The 22749-nt window shown below is 65.5% G+C and overlaps 3 protein-coding genes across 5 annotated transcripts; 2 read left to right on the forward strand and 1 right to left on the reverse strand.

Annotated features, from left to right (window-relative positions):
* Positions 1 to 1438: 1438 nt before the first annotated feature.
* WDR24 (WD repeat domain 24) lies at positions 1439 to 10217 on the forward strand. Its single transcript, XM_064520480.1, has 10 exons — positions 1439 to 1577; positions 2236 to 3193; positions 3579 to 3756; positions 4517 to 5192; positions 6402 to 6517; positions 7683 to 7804; positions 8173 to 8277; positions 8399 to 8736; positions 9377 to 9561; positions 9782 to 10217. The coding sequence occupies exons 2-10, from the start codon at positions 2713 to 2715 to the stop codon at positions 9948 to 9950; spliced, it is 2370 nt and encodes a 789-aa protein (XP_064376550.1). The 5' UTR covers positions 1439 to 1577; positions 2236 to 2712; the 3' UTR covers positions 9951 to 10217.
* On the forward strand, positions 9856 to 13001 carry JMJD8 (jumonji domain containing 8). Of its 3 annotated transcripts, none has more exons than XM_064520490.1 (9): positions 9856 to 10103; positions 10622 to 10705; positions 10964 to 11012; positions 11212 to 11308; positions 11413 to 11481; positions 11570 to 11689; positions 11800 to 11867; positions 11981 to 12115; positions 12595 to 13001. In XM_064520490.1, the coding sequence occupies exons 1-9, from the start codon at positions 9985 to 9987 to the stop codon at positions 12673 to 12675; spliced, it is 822 nt and encodes a 273-aa protein (XP_064376560.1). In that variant the 5' UTR covers positions 9856 to 9984; the 3' UTR covers positions 12676 to 13001. The 3 variants fall into 3 exon arrangements, with proteins under 3 accessions (XP_064376560.1, XP_064376559.1, XP_064376561.1); XM_064520491.1 differs by lacking the exon at positions 9856 to 10103 and adding an exon at positions 10377 to 10530; XM_064520489.1 differs by lacking the exons at positions 9856 to 10103; positions 10964 to 11012 and adding an exon at positions 10179 to 10530.
* Positions 13002 to 13941: 940 nt separating this feature from the next.
* Positions 13942 to 21286, reverse strand: STUB1 (STIP1 homology and U-box containing protein 1). The gene is made up of 7 exons (XM_064520488.1): positions 20931 to 21286; positions 18976 to 19174; positions 18179 to 18344; positions 17696 to 17786; positions 16413 to 16469; positions 15757 to 15873; positions 13942 to 15125 (listed from the first exon to the last, which is right to left on the reverse strand). The coding sequence occupies exons 1-7, from the start codon at positions 21153 to 21155 to the stop codon at positions 15000 to 15002; spliced, it is 981 nt and encodes a 326-aa protein (XP_064376558.1). The 5' UTR covers positions 21156 to 21286; the 3' UTR covers positions 13942 to 14999.
* Between the last annotated feature and the right edge of the window lie 1463 nt (positions 21287 to 22749).

Consider the following 22749-nt stretch of genomic DNA (forward strand, 5'->3'; position numbering starts at 1 on the left):
GCCGCGGGGACGACAGCCGGGTCGCCGCGGCCGCCCGGAGCCGCAGGCGAAGCCCCGGCAGAGGAGCGACCGAGCGGCCGGCCGCCTCCCTCGTGCAGTGCAGCCCCGGCCCGTGTCCCCGCGCCCGCCCCAGCGCCCCGCGCCCGCCCCGGGCCGCCCGCCGCTCTGCTCCTGCTCCCACGACGTTTTCCTCCGCCTGCCTGCCGCCTTCGCATGCTCGCTTGCTTCCGTCTCGTGGAAAGGGGGCCGGGCGCCGCCAGCGCGCCAGCGGCAGCTCCTCCCGCACGGCCTCGCCGCCGCGCCATCGCACCTCCGCACCGGCTGCCCCGCCGCCCGCCTCCCTCCCCGCTGCTTGGGGTGTCGCTGAGTTGTTTACGGGGGGCCACCGCCAACACGGGCGGGCGGACGCCGGCTCCGGCCGCGCCAGCGCAGGCGCCACCTCAGGACACCAAGCCACTGTAGCTCTTCCAGCCTCTAAAGCCATGGCCCGGCCGCCCGGCGCCCTCGGCCGAGCTCCCGGCGGCGGCGGCGCGGGAGGGAGCGTCGCGGCGGCGCCGGCAGCGCTGGAGGCGGCCGGGGGGCGCGGGGGCGCGGAGGAGCGCGGCCGCCCCGCGCCGCGGCACGGACACACGCTTTCGGGTGACTCCTTCGGGTTTGTGCTGCCTTTGTACCGAACAGGAGCGAACTGCTGTACCAACCGCCCCGGCTCTGCCTCCCTCCTCGGCCCGGCCGGCGGCCCCGGGGGGCGCGGGGGGCGCCCGGGCGAGGACGGGCCGACGCCGGCGCAGCGGCCGCTGCCCTCAGCCCCGTCCGGACGCCGGCTGCGGCGTGGCCCCCCCCAGCGAGGCCCCCGCGCCGGCACCACCCCAGACCCCCCGTGCACCTCCCCATGCCAGGACGCCCCATAACCTGCAGGGCACCCCCTAACCCCAGGGTGCCCCCCCACCCCCGTGCACCCCCGTTTCCCCCAGGCACCCCCCGGAGCACCCCCATTCCCCAGGCACCCCCACATCCCAGCGCGCCTCCCTACCCCCCCGCGCATCCTGCCCCCCGGTGCTGCCCCATATCCCCCCCTGCACCCCGCCCCCGTATCCCTCGGACACCCCACACCAGGGTCCCCATGTCCCCCTAGCAGTGCGCCCCGCAGCCCCCCCCGCCCCCCCCCGCGCCGCAGCGCTCCCTGCGTGTCAGACACCCCAACCCCCCCCACTCCCCAGGACCCCCCCGTATGCCCTGGCGGCCCCCCCGCCCCCCCGCGCACCCCCCGCAGCACCGCCCCCCTCCCCGCCGGTCCGGGGGCGGGGCGTGTCCGGGGGGCGTGTCCGGGGGGCGGGGCGTGTCCATGGGAGGGGCGTGTCCATGGGAGGGGCGTGTCCATGGGAGGGGCGTGCCGGGGCGGGGCTTGCTCGGGGCAGGGCTTGTTCCGGGGCGGGCGGCGGAAGGGGGCGGGGCGAAGCAGGAGGGGGCGGGACGCGGCGGGGCGCTTCCGGGGCGGCGGGGCCTGCTCGGTGTGCTGCCGGCGGGCCGGCGCCGTAGCAGCGGCAGCGGCGCAGAAGGACCGGCCGACGGGCTGTGGGGTACGAGCAGGGGCTGGGCGAGGCTCCGAGGGGGCCTGTGGGGCGGGAGGGGGCTCTGTAGGTAGTTGTGGGGCTCTCGGGGGGGGCGGGGGGGCAGGAAGGGCAGCTGGGGGGTGTCGGGGGAAGGCTCTGACTGAGCCTGTGGGGCGGGAAGGGCCTCTGAGGGTAGTTGTGGGGCTCTGAGGGGGGGCTGTGGGGCAGGGGGGGCTCTGAGGGGGCCTGGGGGGTCTGACGGGAAGCTGGGGCGTATCGGGGGGAGCTGCGGGAGGCTCTGAGCGGGGCTGTGGGGCAGGAGGTGGCTCCGTAGGTAGTTGTGGGGCCCTGGGGGGGGCTGGGGGTTGGGGGGTAAGGGGGGGCGGTGGGGCTGGCCGGTGGGTGGTGCAGGGCAGGGCTCGGCCAGGCTGTGGCAGCCCCGGAGGCCCCCCAGCCCCCCAGGGCAGCCCTGGAGTCCCCGCCGGCCCCAGGCAGCCCGGCCCTCCTCGGCCTGCACGCCGCCAGCGCCCGTGGCCGCACGTCCATGGGGCAGCCGGTCCCAGGGCTCCTGCGTGGCGCCGGGGGTGCCACCAGGGGTGTGCGCGGCAGGGCGGCTGCAGCCAGTCCACTGCTGGCACCCGTCCGCTCGAGAAGTGGAGTGAAACCCTTTCTGTAGCGTCTGCAGGGATTTGGGGCGCAGGGAGAGTCCCCCGGAGATGCCTGTGGCCTCGCTGCACCCGGCCTCAGCCCCGTCACTGCGGCTGACCTCCCGCGGCGAGCTGTGAGCATCGGCAAGAGCTGCTTTCACAAACAGCACATCACCCGGGTGTTTGAGTCGAGGAGGAAACGGGAGACTCTGAACAGGCTTTTGGGGATTCCCTGAAAAGCAGTTACAAAAGACAAGCACAAGGAGAGGCCAAGTGTGGGGTGGGATCTCTCTGCACCCATCTTTAGCCTCCCCACCTTCACAGCCACTCGATGTGGTCACCAAAAGCTGCAGACGAAGCCACCTGGGCCTGCTAGGAGCTGCGGGAGCCAAGCCCTTCTCTCCCCAGCTCTGGCTGAGGCGGAGCAGGGCGGCGGTGTCAGTGTGAATGCGGCCTGCGGAGACGCAAGCCTCAGAGCCCGCTCCCGGAGAGGAGAGTCCGTGCCGAGGACAGCCATGGAGAAAATGGCCAGGGTTACCACTGCCCTGGGGGGCAACGCCATCACGGGGCGGACCATGTTCTGCCACCTCGACGCCCCTGCCAACGCCATCAGCGTGTGCCGCGATGCTGCCCAGGTGGTGGTGGCCGGCCGCAACATCTTCAAGATTTACTCCATTGAGGAGGACCAGTTTGTGGAGAAGCTGAACCTCCGTGTCGGCCGCAAGCCCTCCTTGAACTTCAGCTGTGCGGACGTGGTGTGGCACCAGATGGACGAGAACCTGCTGGCTACGGCTGCCACCAATGGCGTGGTCGTCACCTGGAACTTGGGCAAGCCATCCCGCAACAAGCAGGACCAGCTGTTCACGGAGCACAAGCGCACTGTCAACAAGGTCTGCTTCCACCCCACTGAGGTGTACATGCTCCTCAGTGGCTCCCAGGACGGCTACATGAAATGCTTTGACCTCCGCAAGAAGGACTCCGTCAGCACCTTCTCTGGTAAGAACTCAGCCTGCTCTTTACCTCTCTACCCTGGTGAGATGCAGAGATGAGGGTCTTTGCACTTTTCCCGTGTCCAGGAGGAGGGTTTGCACCAGACACAATGTCTGGAGCAGGCAGGGAGCGAGCTGAGAGTCATTTTGCTTCTTTTGGAGGCCACTGCTTGGCAGTGATCTGTGTAGGAGTTGGCAGGGCTGGGCCCAGGTGGGGAGGCAGAAGGTGGTTGCATCTGTACCAGTTTCCTCTTCTCTCTGGGCCGGTGATGCCCGTATCTCTTCCAGCTCTGATGCTGGGACCCAGATGGGACTGCTGGGGAGTTGAGCGCTGAGGCAGTGGCTTTGCTGGGGCTCTGTCCCATTGGGTCTTGGTTTCCCCCCCTGCTCAGGCCAGTCGGAGAGTGTGCGTGATGTGCAGTTCAGCATCCGCGACTACTTCACCTTCGCTGCCACCTTTGAGAACGGGAACGTGCAGCTGTGGGACATTCGCCGGCCAGACCGCTACGAGAGGATGTTCACGGCCCACAACGGGCCCGTTTTCTGCTGCGACTGGCACCCGGAGGACAGGTTTGTGCTGGGCTGGGCCTGGCCAGCCCCTTGGCCTGGGTGGAGACAGCCGCTAGGGAAGCTGGCAAGTGGGTTCCAGGGGAAAGCAGGGTCTCCGATACTCTGGCCGCTTATGTCAGGGGCTATGCTGTTGCTGGAAGAAGGTGGGAGCAGTTTTGAAAGAGCAGGATGCTCTTTGTTGAGCATGTTGTTTTGTTGTTTTTTTGACAAATCAGGTGGATTGCCAGTGGATTGCCAATGGTTAGGTAGATGCAGCCTACTGCTGGCAAGCTGCTGCCTTGCTCCTCGTGTCAGTGGTGTGCTCCAGCCCTGCAGCTCCTTGCTTGCTCCCTGCCAGGCAGCGCTGATCCTCACAAGCTGAGGCACTGAAATATGCTCAAACTGGCCTTTATCTCTGCTATCTGTGACAAGCAAAAGACTTGGGTGGGGAGAATGGATGCGTCTGGGAGCCCTCCAGATGAGTGTTGTTCTGAAGATACAGGGCCTGGAACTGGGATGGGGAGGAAGGGTGTTGCCTGGCCTGGTTATTTGGGAGCAGAGGCGTTCGGGTAGTGTGTGGGAGGACGCGATTGCAGCCTGGCTGCCTCCCGTTGGCATGGAGTGCGGCTCAGCCGGCCGGCCCGTCCTGGCGTGCAGTTGCACCTGGGTTGCGAGCACCATCCACCTCTGCGCTCAGGCTGGAAAGGAGCGGTGAACTGCCACACGTCCCCAACCAACTCCAAGGTTGGTGTCTCACCATCTTTCTCTGTCCTTCTCCCAGGGGCTGGCTGGCAACAGGCGGCCGAGATAAGATGGTGAAGGTGTGGGACATGAACACCACGCGGGCAAAGGAGATCTACTGCGTGCAGACCATCGCCTCTGTGGCCCGGGTGAAGTGGCGCCCGGAGTGCAAGCACCACATCGCCACCTGCTCCATGATGGTGGACCACAACATCTACGTGTGGGACGTGCGGCGCCCCTTCATCCCCTCCGCCATGTTCGAGGAGCACAAGGATGTCACCACGGGCATCGTGTGGCGTCACCTCCATGACCCCTATTTCCTCCTCTCGGGCTCCAAGGACAGCACCCTGTACCAGCACATCTTCAAGGACGCCAGCCAGCCCATCGACCGCGCCAACCCTGAGGGGCTGTGCTACAGCCTCTATGGAGACCTGGCCTTCGCGGCCAAAGAGAGCCTCATCTCCTCCGACTCCAACCGCAAGCCCTACATCGGGGACCGGCGCCACCCCATCTTTTTCAAGCGCAAGCTGGACCCCACGGAGCAGTTCGAGTACATCTCCTCCTCGAGCGCCCTCAGCGTCTTCGAGACGGATGTGGAGAGCGGCAGCATGGACTGGTTCGTCCACACCGCCAAGCAGTACGCGCTGGCCGGCAGGCCCCTGGCTGAGCTCTGCGATCACAACGCCAAGGTGGCCAAGGACCTAGACCGCAACCAGGTGAGCGCGGGGCGGGGAGGGCTCTGTCACTCCGCTCAGGCCCCGCAGCCCCTTCCCTCCTGCCTGTGCCGTGGGGGGTGCCTGCTCCCAGCCCACCATGCCCAGGGGATGGAGAGAGGTGCTGCAAGGTGAAACCTGCCCTTGGGGGTTGTCACTTGTGGGGCCCATGCCCTGACCTCGCCCTGCCCCAGGCGTGTCTCGTTTGTGGGACAGGGAAGTGGCCATACCTCTGCCCTGGGCAGATCTGTGGAAACGCGCTGGGTCGATGCTGGGACCTCCAGCTCTTCCCGCTGGCTGTTCTTTCTCCTCTAGAGCGTGTCTTTTCTCATGTTCCTCAAGATCCTGCTGTTTCTGCCAGCCTCTTCCAGCCCTCCCCTACTCCCATCCCCTTCCTCAGCTGGATTTTCCCACTCTCATCTCCTTTCTCTTCTGCTTTTAGTCCTTTGCACCCAAGGAGACTCTTGCCACAGGTTTGGACTGGTCCCGAGGTTGACAGATGCTGTCAGGAGGAGACCTACCACCCTAGCTTGATGGGAGCTCCACTGGCTTATAGTCTCTCTTCTCCACCCATCTCTTCCTCTCTCCTCCATCTCTTCCATCTCTCCTCTTCCTCTGGCTGTCCCTGGGAGGTTTCCCTTCACTGTACCTGTAACATTGACACCTGTAACACTGTTGCCTACAACAAGCATAACTGTGGGTGTGTGCCTGGAAATCTGACACCCCGAGAGCCTGCCCCGCGCAGCAGCACGCGCTGGTAGCTTGGAGTCGGGCACGTGGCTGCGCGGGCCTGGCCTAGGCTCCGGTGGCGGGATCTGATTGCCTTTGCTGGGCCACCCCTGTGGGATGGGCCGGATGGATGGGGATGTGTAGCGGTGTTTAGAGTCTGATCAGACAAAAAAAATGACTTGAGGGAAGAAAAAAAAAAAAAAGCCTGGCTCCCTGCTGGATGAAGCACCGTTTCAGGGGAGGTGACAATGACTATTTATTGATATATTCCATGACTTCAGGAGACCTGGTTGTCTCCCCTATGGGAGATCTGGGGTAGGCTGGAACCACAGCACTGTCTTGGCTGGCATGGCAGCACTGGTGTGAGGGAGCAGAGCCTCAGAAGGTCCCTGTGCGCGGCGTAGCCATCTCCTGTCCGTGGCTGTTGTGCTCCCCAGCTTGCAGCTAGCAGGAGGGGTCTGACTCCTCTCTCCTCTGGGATAGGTGGCTCAAACATGGACAATGCTCCGAATCATCTATTCCAGCCTCGGCACTGTGTCCTCCACTAACCTCAATCACAGCATAGGGAAAGGCAGCACCACCCTCCCGCTCATGAACAGGTAAGGGCCGCCTTGGGGTGCCAGGAGTCGGGCTGAGCTGTGTGATGGCTGGGGCTAGCTCCAGCAACGGGAGGTCAGAGCAGAGACAGCTCCTTGCCCAGGCTGGAGTCGCTGGACAGGAGCAAGGATGGCTCTCCCTGAGCCTCAGGCTGCTCAAATACCCTGTCATGCAGGTTTGCAGGTTGTTTTCCATGTAGGCGTCAGAAGTGAGTGGCCAGCCTGGCCTCAGGCCACGGGGTGTGGGCGATTCACATGTATGCTCCCTTTTCGCTTTGAAACCAAGTTTGAAGCTGGCTGTGGTGGGGTGTGAGGCTGTTGTAGTCTGTCGTCATTTAACCAGTGAGCTGTAGTCTGAGACTGTGACCATGGTTTGGGGCTGGAGAACCCTTGTCTCGCCCCTGGAGCCAGAGCTGTCACTGGGCTAACGCTGGTGCGGAGCGAGGTCTCTTGTCTTTCAAAGGGAGAGGGCAGCTCGGCTTCACAAGTGGCTTGTTGGCGTTGAGAACCCCACTGTGGGCTGATGAAGCAGGAAAACCTGTTTTGAATGACATAAAACTGATGAGTGAGGACTCCAAATTAATTCTCAAACCTTGTAGGACCTGGTTCCCAGATGACTAGCGTAAACTTGAATAGCATCAAAGAAAACACTTCCATCAGGCAAGCTCTCTGCATCCAGACAGGTCATTGTCAATGCAACAATACCTTGCAAGCAGCGAGCTGAAGAGCGCAGTTCTCCTTCCTTTCCATTCAGTTCCCTTCCACCTCAGTACAGCTTGAGAGCAGTCATGCATAACAAATAGCAACTCATCTTGCAGAAAGGCAGCTCCTTGTTTATCCACTTCTAAGGTGAATGCAAACGTTAAGAAATGGCTCAGGGGGCTGTGCTCGGCTCTGAAGTTGTCTAAGGAAATCTTTGCAGGTGCCTTCCTGGTGAGTGTGGAGAGATGCCAGAAAAATGACAGTGGTAACAATTGCGGTACTTTTTTTTTTCTTTTTGTAAGCTACAGAGTGGGGAGAACTGGCTTTTTTGCTCTCAGGAAAATCACCATGTCTTGTGTTCCTACTTTCAAATCGATTGGAAACCTATATCCAGGCTCTTTGCTGTCTAGAATGGAAGCTGTAAACTTCTGTGACCATTAAAATAAGCAAGTGGTTTCTTTCCCAGCTTTAACCTGAAAGACATCCCCTCTGGGCTAGGCAGCGAGTCGAGACTGGATCGCAGTAAAGGAGAGAGCCGCACGGAAAATATCCTCATGGATTCCTCCTCCACCTTGATCAACAACGAGGGTAACACTTCTGGGGCAGGCCCAGGCCCGGCTCCACGTGCTGGGGAGCCTGCTGGGGCTAAGCCCACGTCCTGTGGCTGTCCCCTCCTCGGCTGACCCCTGATGGCACAGCGCCAGCCACAGAGGGCTTTGGTGTGGGAGGGCTCTGGCCTCAATGAAACAGGCTGAGCCCTGGGGGCTGCAGAAGGACAATTAACCCCTGTGACCGCCACAGTGGTGGCAGCGGGTGCCGGGGACGCAACCAAGCTGTGGAGCTGGGCGAACCGGCTGGCTCAGACGCAGCCTGATGCACTGGGGCATGGGACAGGGGATGTGTGTTTTACTGTGTGGCCAACAAGGATGCACTGACTTCTTTCTCTGGGCACGCAGACAACGAGGAGACAGAGGGCAGCGATGTCCCTGCTGACTATCTGCTGGGGGATGTGGAAGGGGACGAGGATGACCTCTACATGATGGACCACGAGAACCCCCACGGTGAGTGTACCGCTGGTGCTGAGAGGTGTTGCCTATCCCAGCCGTGTTGCTGGATTTTTTCCTGGCCTTTCCCTGTCCATGGCACAGGCTTTGCTGACAGGAAGGGTGTTTTTCCTTACAGCTGAAGAGCAAGAATACAGCCTTCCCCAGGAAGCCTTCCCCCTGCGCCACGAAATCGTGGACAACCCATCAGCCTTGGACCACTTGCAGGACAAGGCTGACTCCCCTCATGTCAGTGGCAACGAGGCCGAGACGGTGTCACTGACACCCGTGGAGTCCTTCTCCCTCATCTCCATCTCTCACTCTCTCTACGAGAACCGCCTGCCTTCCGACTTCTTCAACCCCATCGTGCGGGACACGCTGCTCTTCTACGCGGAGCAGGGCGACGTGCAGACAGCCGTGTCGGTGCTCATCGTGCTGGGAGACCGCATCCGCAAGGAGATCGATGAGCAGACCCAGGTACCCACAGGGAAGCCGACAAAACCACCTCAGCTGCCCCCTTCCTGCCCACATCGTGGGTTGCGCTGCCTCTTCCTCCCTGTCTGTTCCCTGAGAACTGCCTTTCTGGAGGGCTGTGTAGGTGGGTGCAGGCGTCCCCGCCATAGGCGAAACCGTTATACCCTGCCGTTGTGCTGCACGCTGCGAGTGTGAAGTGTTGCAGGAGTGTCTGTTGTCCTGGAGACAGTGTACGTGCATGTCTACTGGGGCCGCAGCAAGAGAAGCGTTGAGACTTCATCCCCTTTCCCTTTCCCAGCATCTCTGACCCAGGAGATCGAGCAGGTCCCTGAGGAAAAGTGTGCAGTTCCCCTGTGAACCAGGCAAGGGCTGTGAGCCTGGGGCAGAGACCTTCCTCGCTGAGGCCACGTGGCAGGTGCCTCCCTGCAAGGGAGGGTGAGGGGCTCTGTGCTGTGCTGCCAGTCCTGGCAGGGCAGTGGAGCCCGGCCTGATGGTCTCCCGGGAGGTCCTGTGTCCGGCCTGGGTGGTGGCCGCAGAGCAGTTCCTCTGCTGCCAGGATCTAGCCTTGGGGAGCTGACCCTGGGCCTGGGGTCCCCAGGCAGAGCTGGGGGAATCGGGGCTCAGCTACGTGTGGCCGTTCTAGGAGCACTGGTACACGTCCTACATCGACCTGCTGCAGCGCTTCCAGCTCTGGAACATCTCCAACGAGGTGATCAAGCTGAGCACGTGCCGTGCCATCAACTGCCTCAACCAGGCCTCCACCACCCTGCACATCAACTGCAGCAACTGCAAGCGGCCCATGAGCAACAGGGGCTGGATCTGCGACAGGTGAGGGCGGCGCAGCCACCGAGGCGAGGGGCAGAGCCCGGGTGTGTCCCTTGTTCCTCCACGCGGGTGGCAGCACGCGCCCTGCCCAGCCTGGGCTGCTCCCGGGGACTCCCGGAACCGGCCCTGCCCCAGGAGGATGGGGTCGGTGTCCTTGCGTGTCCCCCCTTTGCCTCCCCGCGGCGCTTCCCTGCGCGCGCTGACCCGTCTCCTCTCCGGACAGGTGTCGGCAGTGCGCCAGCATGTGTGCCGTGTGCCACCACGTGGTGAAGGGGCTCTTCGTGTGGTGCCAGGGCTGCAGCCACGGCGGGCACCTCCAGCACATCATGAAGTGGCTGGAGACGAGCTCGCACTGCCCGGCGGGCTGCGGCCACCTCTGCGAGTACACCTGACCGCCGGGGCCGCAGCGGCACCGGGGGGCCGAAGATGGGAGCCGCCCGGGCCGGAGCCGCTGTCCCGGCCGGGCGGAGGCGGCGCTGGGGCTCTGTGCCAGGGGCGCCCGCGGCCCCCCAGCCCTTCCCAACCTCATCCCTGTATTTATTTCTGTGAGCAGTGTGTAAATAGTGCAGTGCGCTGAGCCCCGGGGCCGCGCGCTCCGTGTCGGAGCCGCCCCAGGCTCCGGGTTTTATTTCGTACCGCATTAAACCAGAGCAGAGCGAGCTCCTGCTCCGGGCGGCCGCGCCTCCCCGCGGGGCGGGCTGCGGGGCGGGGCCCCTTGAGGCGCGGGGCATGTCGGGACATGTAGTCCTGGGGCGGCAGCCAATGGCAGTGTCGGGGTGCGCGCTGCCTGCCGGGAAGCGGCGTCGGGGCGCGGGGGCTGCCGGGAAGCGCAGTCCGCGGCCGGGCGGTGCGCGGGGCCCCGGTGCCGGCGCCCGTCGCGGGCCCCATGGCGGCGCCGCGGCGGCGGCTGCTGCCGCTGCTGCTGCCGCTGGCCTGGGCCGCGGGCTGCGCCGCCGCGCCGGACGGCGGCTGGTAAGGGCGCGGCGGGGGGGCGGGCGCGGCGGGGGGGCGGGCGGGCCGGGCCGCGCCCGGTGCCCGGTACCGAGCGGAGGCTCCGTTGCAGGGCGGCGGGCGCGCTGCCGGAGGAGGAGCGGTGCACCGTGGAGCGGGCAGACGCCTCCCTCACCTACTCCGGCTTCCTGCAGCGGTACGGGCCGCCCCGGGGAGGGCCGTGGGGGCAGGCCGCGGTGCCCCGGGCGGGGGTGTGGGGCAGGCCCTGGCAGAAGGTTGTGGTCAGGTCCCGGTGCCCTAGGTGGGGGGTGTGGGGCAGGCCCGGTGTCCCGGGGGGAAGTTGGGGTCAGGTCCCGGTGTCCCGGGTGGGGGGTGCAGGGCAGGCCCGGTGCACCGGGGGGGTTGGGGGTCAGACCCGTCAGGGAGACCGCGGTGTGCTCTCTGTGCCGCCCAGGTTCGCCTTCTCCCGGCCCGTCATCATCCGCGGGGCCACCGACAACTCGGTGAGTGCTGGGGGGCTGCGCCGGGGAGTGTGGGGTGGGCGTGGGGCCCGGGAGGGCTGAGCTGGGTCAGCGGGGGGGGCGGGGGGGGCTGTGGCCGTGCCCTGCCGCGGGGACCCAAGACCCCTGCCCGGGCTGCCCCCTCGCAGGGCAGGGGGAGGCTGCAGCGACCCGGCCCCCACCGCCCGCGGTGCCCCCGCAGGTCTTCCAGGCGCTGTGCGCCAAGGACAAGCTGCTGGCCGCCTTCGGGGACCACCTGGTGCGCCTCAGCACCGCCAACACCTACTCCTACCGCAAAGGTGAGGTCGGGGGGGCACCCCCGGGTGCAGCTCCCCGCCGAAACGGGGCGCCCCCAGCCCCTGGGGACAGGGGTCTCTTCCTCAGCTCGCTGCCTGCCTTGCAGTGGACGTGCCCTTCCAGGAGTATGTGGAGCATCTGCTGAAGCCCCAGGACCCGGCCACGCTGGGCAGCGGTAGGTAACAGTGTCACACGTACCCGCTCCCTCCAGCCAGCGCCTGGGGCCTCGCCAGCCTTGACGTGTCCATCTTCTTCCCCCATAGATACCCTCTATTTTTTTGGTGACAACAACTTCACCGAGTGGGGCCCGCTCTTCCAGAAGTATGTGCCTCCTCCCTTCCACATCCCAGGCACCAGAGGTGCCTACAGCTTTGGGATCGCAGGTCAGTGCCGGGCAGGCCGCGGGTGACAGCATGAGGCAGGACCCTCCGGGCGCTGGCAGCCCCGTGGCTGGGCAAAAGGGGGGGTCTTCCACCACCACCTCTCTCCACAGGCTCCGGCTCGGGTGTTCCCTTTCACTGGCACGGCCCCGGTTACTCGGAGGTGATCTTCGGCAGGAAGGTGAGCACCGAGCCCCGGTGGGAAGGCAGGGGGAGAAAAAGTAGCTCTCTCCTGACAGCCGGAGCGAGGGAGGAGCTGGAAGTCACCAGGACCTGAGACTCCCTGTCTTTCAGCGCTGGTTTCTGTACCCGCCGGATAAAACTCCCCACTTCCACCCCAACGAGACGACGCTGGCCTGGCTCCATCACACGTACCCCACCCTGCTGCCGGGGGAGCGGCCGCTGGAGTGCACCATCCACCCCGGGGAGGTGAGTCCCGTGCCCGGCCCTGAGCCAGCCACGCGGGGGGAGGCAGCGCGGAGAGCCTGGCGAGCGGGGAGGGGTGTCCGCGGTGCCGCCAGCCCCTCTCCACCCCGCTGGGTTTGTGCCTCGGTTCCCGTGGGGAGGTGCGCGGGGTTCACCCAGCACCCTGGGACTGGGGGAGGAGGCGGGGTGCAGCCCTGCTGCCCTGCTCCATCCGCTGCTTGTGCGGGAGGGAAGTGATGGCCCTGGCAGCAAGGAGGCCCCTTATGCTGCTTGGAGCCGGCAGCTGCCCTTGTGGCACTGCGAGGACCAGGCCCTAGCCCAGGGCCGGGGCAAACTGAACAGCATCGAGCAGGAAGAGAGCTTGGAGGAGCTCAGAGACAGGTGGGGGGAACGTGGGATTCCTCCGCCTTTCCGGTGTCTGCTGAACCTTATGGCCCCTGAAAAGGCAGGACACGGTGGGAGCCCCCACTCTCTCCCCGCAGGTCCTGTATTTCCCAGACCGCTGGTGGCACGCCACGCTCAACCTGGACACGAGCGTCTTCATCTCCACCTTTCTGGGGTAGAGCCAGAAGCGCGGCCTGCCCTGCCGGGACGCTCTGCCAAGCACCACCTCCTGCAGCCGGGCCCAGCCCTGTGCCTGAGGACGCGCTGCCCTCGTCCCTGCCACGTCCTGCGGGCGGTGAGTGCGACTGTGACGTGGGCTCTGTACCAGAGCAACCATCAGCTGTGTGGAGGCGACTCGGCAGCTCCGGCTCCTGCAGCTGTGTGGGAAGCGCAGGGCCAGCAACCTCCTCCTTAAATACTGGTGTAGGGACCAAGTACCTGAAGAAGTTCTGGTATTTACTGTTCTCCTTCCTCCCCCTTGGATTAAAATTTATGTTCTGTCATAGCTCCTCGTGTGTTGCTGCATCCCAGCTACGAAAGCTTAGGAAAAAGACAGGAGCTGTGGCCATCCCCAGCCCACACAGCCAGTGCGAGGGCAGGGTGGATCTCGGCTCGCGAGCTACTGCAGCCATTTGCTCTTTGCCCCAAGACCGGAGTTAGATGGCCTCTGCTGGGCCCAGCTGCTCTGTGGATGAGCCAGGCCCCTCGCAGGGCTGCGCACCGGGTGCAGCAGGAAAGGCTGCTCCTTGAGCTTGAATTAGGATCCTAAGGCAGCCAAAGGCTGAGGGGAACCAGGCCTGAGCCTGGTGCTGTGACTCAGTTTCACAAGCCAGACCATTAGCTCCCTCCTTTGCAGCTATGCAGTGCCTGAAGGTGGGCAGATCCGGCAGCTGCAGCTGTAGCACCCTCACCCTGCCCTCCCCAGCAGCCTAGAGCCCCCAGCAGCAACTGTTGCCGGTTTCCGCTAGCTCGGCTGGCAGCCAGGCCCTCCTCTGCCCCGACAGCCTCCGCTCTTCCCCCAAGTCCCCGGAGAGCAGCTGCAGCGACCGTCCCCCGAGGCAGCACCACAGCAGCCTGGCCCGATTCAATCTGGGCCACGTCTCTGCTCCTCGCCAAGGATGGAGCACAGCCCGGGGCCCGTGCGCCTCCCCGGGGCTTCTGCGCCATGGACCAGCCATGTTCTAGGCCAAGAGAGTCTCAGGGGAGCTGTGGTGTCCCTATCAATCAGGCTGTACCAGGGCTGGATGTAAAAAGCTCAAATGCATCAGAGCAAAATCCAGATCCACATGATACCAGTGAGGGGAAACAGGCATCACCCCTGCCGAGCTGCCCAAGGGACGCGGCAGCAGGCGTTACCTCCGTAGGGGTCGAGGTCTGGTACGACTGGAAGGCGACCCGCTTTCTCCCGCCTTTTACAGTTGGAAATCAATGCAGTCATCAAACAGTCAAGCTATTTTTCACATTTATTGCTGAATTATTTATTGACGTTGGCAAACTTCCAGAGAGTGCTCAAAAGCCAGGCAGGCTATAGGCCAACCATACAGCGAAACTTCCAACAACCGAAATGCTTTAGCCTCAGTCAGACTTTTTTTTTTTTTTTTTTTTTTTTTTTTTAAGGGATTTAATTAAAAGGGATATGAACTTTAACCTGGATGCTTGTTCATGGGCAACTACAGTCCCCAGGCTGGCAGGCGAGGGCAAGTGTGAGGACACCCTCTGCCAGCCAAGGGGCAGTGGTTTCCCAGAAAAAGCCCAAAGGCAAGTCAGCGTCTGTGGAGTACAGGTTGGCCTCCCATCCCCGGCCCGTGGCTATTTACAGGAAACAGTAGGACACGATACTACTGGACAGACAGGAGATGGAATGGATAGGAAACAAACTATGTACAGCGAGAGGGGACCAGGCCAGGTCAGCACAGGGAGCGCCACGTGCTCGTCCCAGCAAGCTCCTCACCCGTCACAGAGCCGGGCTCTGGCCGCAGCCTCCCCGGAGCAGGGCTCACGCCGAGGGCAGGGGAGCGCTCTTTGGAGATTGTCAGCTGCTGGAGCAGAGGAGGGTCCCTTCTCTCTGGGCGATGAAGATGCTGGTTAGACCTTCTGGGCCACCGCAATGAGCCCCCGTTCCTTCTCCGAACCACCGGCCAGGCCTTCCTCCAAGCACTGCGTTCTTGCCGAGCTGAATGCTCCCCTCCTTGGCCCGGCCCGGGCCCCAGCCGAGGCCATCTTGCTCCTGCTCACCCTGCCTCGGGGACCGGTGGAGAAGGGAGCCAGGGAGCCTTCGTGCCTGTCCAGCCCGCTGCGGTTCCTTGGGAAGGGGAGGTGACAGCGTACCCTAGCCCAGCACTGCCAATGGGTCTCTGGGCACCCAGAGCGGAGGGGGACAGACAGAAAGTGAGTAAGGCATGGTGCCAGCCCAGCGAGAGCAGTCTGCAGCAGAGCGCGCCGGCGCTGCCGCAGCTGGAGCGGCAGGGGGAATCCAGGCGGGCCAGCTTCGCCCCCTCGGCTGTCAATAATCTTCTACCCAGCCATTTTCTGATATGAACGCGTCTATCACCTCCTTCATCGCAAGGTTGGGGATGAGCTGGTCCTGGGTCAAAGGACTCCGCGTCACAGGATCAAAGTGACCCACGCGCTGCAAGGGAAGAGACGTGTGTGAGCTGGTTACTCTGCATAGCCAGCCACCTCGGCCTCGGGGCCCGGGCGGCTGCGAGGCGTGCTCGGCCGGGAAGCCCTGCCTCACAATTAGACGGTCCAGCACAACATACAGACATCCTCGTGCTCGCGAGGCCGAAGCGCTTCTGCCGCTGCAGTGCAAAGGGAGAGAGCAGCACGGAAGGAGACCCCCCCCCCCCTCCATAAACGTCTCCCAACGTGATGACAGGGAGTTGAGGTGTGAGCCGCAGGCTCCTCTCTGAGGACACCCGCCAGCAGCCCCCTGCGCTTCAGGTAGGGCCTGCCAGCGCGAACGCTGCCGCCTTTGCTGCCCCGGCACCGCAGCAGGGAGCAGCACCAGGAGGTACCTGGGACCAAACCTGCTGACGGCTTTCAAGCTCTGACTGCTCAAAATCAGCCCACGTGGGCAGACGGATGCCTTCATGCTCAAGGCTGGGCCCGGCACAGCCAGCAACCCCGCAGGGAAAAGAAGGACAGAGGATGACTGTGATGCCCTCCTCCGTGTGCAATGTCCCAGGAAGCATGCGCAGAGCTGGGCAGGTCACTGCCCTGTGCCCAGGGCTCTCCCGGCCTCCCCAACCCAGCGGTACCTGGAGATGTTCCTCTATGTCCTTCCTGTCGTACGTAATCCCGCTGGGCGTGATGCAGGGCTCTCTCATCAGCTCAAAACTGATCTTCCCGCACAGGTAGTCTGGGATGTCCCGCTTCTGGCTCAAGACAAGCAGAGCTGGGGTTAGGAGATGCTGGGTGAATGCAACAATGGAAAAAAAAAGTGCTGAGAGGATTTGGTGAAGGTATATGTGGACGAAGAGCTGCAGCAACAGCTTGGAGGGGAACTCGCTACCTCTGGCACACACTCCCTCTCTCCACTGCTCACCAGGAGCTGATTTCCATGTCGCTGCATCCCAAGGCTTCCTGGCCCCTCCAGCTGGCCTTAAAACCAGTCCTATTAAAGCCTCTCCTTTTGCCACTGGCGCAGGATATGTGTGAGCCTCACCCAGCTCTGGCAGCGGCATCAGCTCCGCTCCTGCTCTGGGCACAGACAGCTGTTGCAGAGGGACCCCCAAACTCCCTGCAAGCCTGCGACCCCAGCCTCTCTCCAAAGGAGGTGGAGGGAGGGAAGGGCTGAAAATTCAAACCACAGCTTCGCCTCGGTACTGTGGCCTAAACCATGTTGAAAGTGAGGAGCTCAAGCCTGGGAGCACTGGCAGAACAGCAAGGCGCGCGTAGGCAGGCCCACACTCACCTTCCTCTTCTCATCCACTTGAGAGAACAGCTCGTCCATGTCTGCCAGGTACTTGTCCTGAAAGAGAAAACCTTCGTGATGAGGGGAGAGCGCAGCAGGCACTGCGGGAAGTAAGAGATCCCTCATGCTTCCCATCCCCATCCCACGGATACTGTGGGCCGCTCAGCAAGCCGCAGTGCTCCGCATCCTAGCGACTCCTGGGGAAGAGGATAGTGGGAAGTGCCTTCTCGCGGGGCGGGCAGCCCTGCAGGCAGCACGCAGCCTCAGCGGGCAGCGGTGCAGAGCCAGTGCCAGCGCCAGCACGGGCCAGAGACGTGGTCACAGGTCCTCAGGCCAGCAGCCCCTGCGGTGCAGCCCTCGCACTCACAGCCCTCAGCTGAGTCACACCACCCTTTGTGCAGCTTCAAGCTGAACTCGATGGTAGAAGCGATCCAGCTTAAAAATAACCTTCCTTTGCAGGGCTATTTTTATCCCTGGATTAGTCCCCTGCTCTGAGACACGCGGACCCACGCACGGCCGGGCACACATGGCTGAGGGGGCGGGAGCCGCTCACATTGCACTGCCACCGAGGGACCAACAGGTAGAGCATCTGCTGGAGCCCAACCGCGCCGACAGGCGGGCGCCGCTCCCCGCTGCCAGGCCGCCCCGGGCACGGACGAGAAGGGCTGCCAGGGCAGGGGCGGCTGTCCCGGAGGAACACACAAAGGGGCGAAAGTCCAGCAAGGGCAGCTCATGGTGCTGCTAAAGCAGCTTGTGAGAAGACGAGCCACAAAACAAATGAGCCCCTGCTCTGCCTGGGACGCCCCAGCAAGGTAAGGTAGTCGGAGCGCTGCGCACAGCTCGCGCTCTCAGGGCCCAGCCGCGCACGGCCCAGATTTCCCTAGCAGTAACTCGCGCTGCGGCTGCTCCGGGCTGCCGGGTCAAGCTGGGTCACCAAGTCCCGTCTGCCACTGCTCAGCTGGGGAGAGCACACACTGAAACAGCGTCTCTTGACTTTTGCCATTGCAAGTGCAGCCCCTGCACTTCTTCCCTGAGCCGCAGTGGAGGGTCAGGCAGCGGCTGCAGCCAGGCCTTTCCCGAGGCTGCCCAGGGGCTGCAAGAGGCTCTGCAGCAGGCCAGGGCAAAGCACCACTCCGCAAACGCTGCCGTAGCGCTTCCCGGGCTCGCCGTGCGTCCCGCAGGAGGAAGGGCCGTCTCGCTTCCCCAGCCTGCTGCTCGGGACACCCCGAAGCCCAGGCTCTTCCCTAAGGCTCCCACATGCAGCGAGAGGAGGTGCGACTCACGTGTTTGGCTTCGATGTTGGCCAGCTGAGCTCGGCTCCGACTGTCATCCGCATTTTCTTCTTGCTGAGTCTTTCGGCATTCAGCCAGCTCCCTAAGACAGAGGTGGGTGAAGTCACCGTGGAGATCAGGAGCAAGAAATGCCACAATGAAAAGAAAGAACCTCTGCTGTCCCCGCTCTTGCTAACCCAGCTCTAGGGCCGGGCTTTGTAGGAGGGCAGCGGCACTGTCCACAGACCTGGACAGCCCCATTGGTTTAGTTTCATGGCACTGGAAGATGTTTTCCAGGGCTTGTTTCTTTTCCCACGCCCTGCAGATATTACCCACGATAGGATCACACACGCAGCACCCCTCTCTCCATGCCTTAGGGCTCAGCCACATATGAAGCCAAGTAGCCCACAGGCCAGAGCCGGGGCTCCCCGCAGCGGCCGCTCCGAGGTCCCAGCTGGTGGTGGTGGGAGGCCCTGCTGCTCCAGCCCACGTTACCTCTCCTTCTCTGCCATGATAAGCTTGGTCAGGTAGGAGTGCAGCTCGTTCTCCTGGTTGATCCGCTTCTCCTCGATGCTGTTCCAGCGCTTCTTCTTGGCAATGCGCAGCGCACTGGGAATATCGTCCCCAAAATTCAGCCGCTGCTCCTTGGCGAGGTTGTAGGCTGGGGAGAGAAGGGGCCTCTTAGAGCCAGCGAGGAAGCTCGCCTAAGCGGGAGCAGTGTGTGGGCTGTCAACACAGCCACCACCGACTTCCTTCTGGGCAGCCCCTTCGCAGAGGAAGGGCGCAGAGGACACAGCAGCATTCTGCCGGTTCGCGGCAGCGGCAGCCCCGCTAGGCACAGAACAGGCGGGCAGTCCTCGGGCTACGACCCCGCCAGCTGCCACGAAACGGCCACCGCTCGGGACATGGATTTCTAAGCCGCTCGGGAGGCGACGACTGCGGCGCGGGCACAGCTCTCGTTACCTGCTAAGGGAATACGACTCCCTCCTGCCTGAGCCCCAGCTAGCCTCCTAGACCCTCCTGCCAGGAGTAATGTGACGTGACCACACGTAACTCCAATTTCTTTTCTTCCCCTTTGCCTCTGCTAGCCAAATGCAGATACCCGTTCTGCAAGTAGCCAGCGGATCCCTTGCCGCTGCATTTTTAAGGAGAAAAACATCTCTCTTGCTCCTGAGTAGCTAAGAACGGCTGGTATCTTGCCCGTGGTCTTGCCCTGCTAGCGGGCAAGGTCTCGGTGGCCTCCCCACGCCGGTCACAGCCCAGCACCCGTTCTGCAGGCCGCTGCTGCTCACCTCTCTGCAGGTTTGCAATGGCCTCGTCGTAATTCTCCATCTCCATCTGGCACTGCCCCAGGAAGAAGTGAGCTTTCACGGACTGGCTGTCCAGCTCCAGCGCCCGCTTGCAGTCTGCCAGCGCCTTGTCGTGCTGCTGCATCTTCAGGTAGCAGAGGGCTCGGTTGGTGTAGTACACGGCCACCAAGGGGTTCCGGTTCTGGAAGGGAATCGCGCGTTACGGGCAAAGCAGCCAGCCTTCCCCCGCCTCGCGGCGCGGGGCTGCGTTTTCAGTAGCCAGACCTCCTCCAAAGTTGCAGAGGCCGAGCGAGCGACCCGCTGCGTTTATGCACTTTCCCCTTCGCTATATCGAGGCAGGTTTTAGACCCGGGGGTGGAGACTGGTGCCAGCAGCTTTCCACGTGAGCAAGCGGCTGAGCCCAGGCTGGGGCGCGACGCAGGCTCGGCCCAGAGCCCAGCGGGGCCCTGGCGCGAGTCAGGCGAGATCAAAAACGTCGGCCCCAGGCTCCTGCACGGGGAAGGCTGGAGCTGCACGGGGCTGGGGCGGCCCAGGAGGGAGGGGACGTTCGCCCGCCCCCGGCAGCCCACCCGGGCGGGCGGCCTGGCAGAGAGGGGTGTGCCGCCACCGTGCCGCCCCGCCGCCGTGCCGCGCCGGGCTGACTCCACAAACCGGCTCTGCAGCCGCCCGCCCCGCGCCGGGGAGCGCTGACTCCCTGCACCGCCGCCGGGGCCCCGCCGGGGAGCACCCAGCGAGCGCCCCGAAAGCCGGGCGCCATGGCAGCACCGCGTCAGGCTGCCCGGCCCCGGCCTCGGCCCCGCCGCCCCCCCGGCTCGCTGGGGCTGGGGGGCGGAGAGGCTCCCGGGCACCCCAGGAAGCATTTCGGTGGTGGCCAGTGGCCACCGGGAGGGCTAAGACCCCCCCACCCCAGGCAGGGGGGGCCCCGGGCCCAGCCCCCGGCACAGGGGCAGCCTGCCCCTTGCCCAGACCACCCCCCCCCCCCCCCCCGCCAGCGCCAGCCCTCTGCCGGGCCAGGGGCTGCCCCAGCATGGGGCAGAGGGGACCCAGCGTGGCCCCTGTGTCCCCCCACCAGCCCGCTGCCACTGTGGCCCGGTGGGCACAGCCTCCCCGGCCCCACAGGTCCCCCGGCCTGGGGACAGGGGGGTGAACGCAGTCAGGTTGGGGGGGGGGGGAATGGGATGGGACATGGCGATGACACAGGCCCAGCCTAGGGCCATGTTGGGGGTGGGGGGCAGGCCTGGCCTGGGGACACTGGGGGGGGGGGGAAAGGCCTGGCCTGGGGACATGACAGGGGGGGACAGGCCCAGCCTGAGGACACTGGGGGGGGGATAGGCCTGGCCTGGGTACGCATTTGGGGTGGGGGGGCAGATCTGGTCTGGGGACATGACGGAGGGCACAGGCCTGGCCTGAGGACAAGGCGCGGTTGGGGGGTGGGGGGACAGGCCCAGGGTAGGGCCATGGGGTGGTATAGGCCTGGTGACATGGGGGGGGGGGGGACTGGCCAGGCCTGGGGACATGGTGGGGATAGGCCTGGCCTGAGGACATATTGGGGGATGGGGGGAGCAACAGGCCCGGCCTGGGGACATTGTGGGGGGGGGGGGGGAGTGGGGACACAGGTCCAGGCTGGGGCCATTGGGGGAAGGGGGGCGGGGACAGTCCCGGCCTGGGGACACATGGGGGGGGCAGATCTGATCTGGGGACATGACAGGGGGACAGGCCCAGGCTGGGGACATGGCGGGGAGGACTGGCCAGGTCTGGGGACACGACGGCAGGGGACGGGCCCGGCCTGGGGACACTGGGGGGGGCCGGCCCGGCCGGGGGGGCAGAGGGGCCCTGCCGGGGGTGCGGGGGGCCCGGCGCGGGCAGCACTGGGGACACGCCGGGCCGGGGGAGCCGATCCCGGGCGGGGGGGGGGGGGGGGGTCAGAGGACACTCACGATGGCGCGGCCGTAGCAGGCGGCGGCCTCGGGGTACTTGCGGCCCACGAAGAGCCGGTTGCCCTGCTCCTTGTGCTCCTGCGCGCTGTGGCTCTTCTCGGGGCTGCCGCCGCCGCCGCCGCCCCCCGCGCCCGCCGCGCCGCCCCGCGGCCCCGCGCCCGGCCCCGCCGCGCCGCCGGGCCCCGCGCCCGCCGCGCCGCCCTCCTTCTCCTCCTTCCCCTTCATGGCGCCGCCGCCGCCGCCGCCGCCGCCGCCGCGCTGCCCCGCTGCCCCGCCCCGCCCCGCCGCGCCGCCCCGGCGGCCCCGCTCCGGCCGCGCACTGCGACAGCGCCGCCGCGCCCCGCCCCGCCCGCGCCGCTTCCGGGGCCGGGCCCGCCGGGGGGGGGGGGGGGGGCAGCGCCGCGGCGGCGGGGGGAGCGGGGGGAGCGGGGCGGCCCGGCCCGGCGGCGGGGCGCGGGGGGGGGGGGGTGCAAGGGGGGGATGCCGGGTGCCTGGGGGGTGCAGAGAGCAAGGGGGTGTGGGATGCAAGCGGGGTGTGGGGCGGGGGGGGGGTCATGGGAGTTCCGGGGGCTGCAGGGTGCAAGGAGGGAGTGGGGGGGGGGGTGCACGGGGCTGTGGGGTGCATGGGGGGGTGCATAGCAGTGTGGGGTGCTTGGAGGGTGTGGGGTACATGGGGGGTGGGTGCTGTGGGGTGCCTGGGGTTGTGGGGTGCGGGGGGGGGGGGGATGGGTCCATGGAGGGTGCGGGGAGGTGCATGGGGAGGGTGCAGGGTGCATGGGGCTGTGGGGTGCAGAGGGGTCGTGGGTGCAGTGGGGCACGGTGCTATGGGTGCATGGGGGTGGGGGTGCAGGGAGGTGTGGGGTGCATGGGGTGTGTGCATGCAACAGGGTGGGGGGGGTGTGGGGGGAGAATGTGGGTGCATGGTGGGGTGTGGGTGCATTAGGACGCATGGGGACCGTGGGGTGCAGTAGGGGATGTGGGGTGCAGGGTACATGGGGTGTGGGGTGCATGGGGGGGAGGTGGGACCGTGGGGTTTTAGGGCGCAGGGGGTGTGTGGGGTGCAGTAGGGCAAATGGGGACCGTGGGGTGCAGTGGGAGGTTTGGGGGGCAGTGGGGGGGCAGGGTGCATGGAGGTGTGGGGTATGGGGTGCAGGGGGGTGGGGGCTGCAGTGGGGTGCCTGGTGGTGCAGGTGCGTGGAGGGTGTGGGGCCAGACTGGGGTGCCGGGGTGTGTAGGGCTGGATGGGTGGTGTGGGGCTGGAGGGGGAGGGGACGGGTGCATGGGATGGGGGGGGAGGGGTGCAGTGGGGTGCACAGGGCTGGATGGGGGGGGGGCCTCAGTGGGGTGTGCAGGGCGGGATGGGGGTGCAGAGCCGGATGGGGAGGTGGGGGGCCACGGGGGGGGCACAGTGGGGTGTACAGGGCTGGGGGGGGCAGTGGGGTGCACAGGGCCAGAGGGGGTTGTGGGGCTTGGGGGGGCGGGCACAGTGGGGTGTGCAGGGCTGGCTTGGGGGTGTGGGGCTGGATGGGGGGGGGGTGTGCAGGGCCAGAGGAGGGTGTGGGGCTGGTTGGGGGGCACAGTGGGGTGGGTGTGCAGGGCCAGAGGGGGTGGGAGGGGGTGCAGTGGGGTGCACAGGGCTGGATAGGGGGGTGTGGGGCCGGGGGGGGTGTAGTGGGGGGGTGCAGGGCTGGATGGGGGGCGCACAGTGGGGTGGCAGGGCCGGAGGGGGGGGGTGGGGCCTGAGGCGGAGCGCAATGGGGGGGGCACAGGGCCGGGGAGGGGGCGTAGTGGGGTGCGCAGGGCTGGAGTGGGTGTGGGT

The sequence above is a fragment of the Dromaius novaehollandiae genome, chromosome 14 (assembly GCF_036370855.1).
Source record: "Dromaius novaehollandiae isolate bDroNov1 chromosome 14, bDroNov1.hap1, whole genome shotgun sequence".
In the NCBI taxonomy this organism is placed as follows: domain Eukaryota; kingdom Metazoa; phylum Chordata; class Aves; order Casuariiformes; family Dromaiidae; genus Dromaius; species Dromaius novaehollandiae.

Coding starts and splice junctions, on each gene's coding strand:
- WDR24 (XM_064520480.1), top strand. CDS start 2,713: ATGGAGAAAATGGCCAGGGTTACCACTGCCCTGGGGGGCAACGCCATC. Junction 3,757..4,516: donor GACTGGCACCCGGAGGACAG/GTTTGTGCTGGG, acceptor TCCTTCTCCCAG/GGGCTGGCTGGCAACAGGCG. Junction 7,805..8,172: donor CACCTTGATCAACAACGAGG/GTAACACTTCTG, acceptor CTGGGCACGCAG/ACAACGAGGAGACAGAGGGC.
- JMJD8 (XM_064520489.1), top strand. CDS start 10,288: ATGTCGGGACATGTAGTCCTGGGGCGGCAGCCAATGGCAGTGTCGGGG. Junction 11,690..11,799: donor CTACAGCTTTGGGATCGCAG/GTCAGTGCCGGG, acceptor CTCTCTCCACAG/GCTCCGGCTCGGGTGTTCCC. Junction 11,868..11,980: donor AGGTGATCTTCGGCAGGAAG/GTGAGCACCGAG, acceptor CCTGTCTTTCAG/CGCTGGTTTCTGTACCCGCC.
- STUB1 (XM_064520488.1), bottom strand. CDS start 21,155: ATGAAGGGGAAGGAGGAGAAGGAGGGCGGCGCGGCGGGCGCGGGGCCC. Junction 19,175..20,930: donor CCTGCTACGGCCGCGCCATC/GTGAGTGTCCTC, acceptor ATTCCCTTCCAG/AACCGGAACCCCTTGGTGGC. Junction 15,126..15,756: donor ACATAGAGGAACATCTCCAG/GTACCGCTGGGT, acceptor CTTCCCTTGCAG/CGCGTGGGTCACTTTGATCC.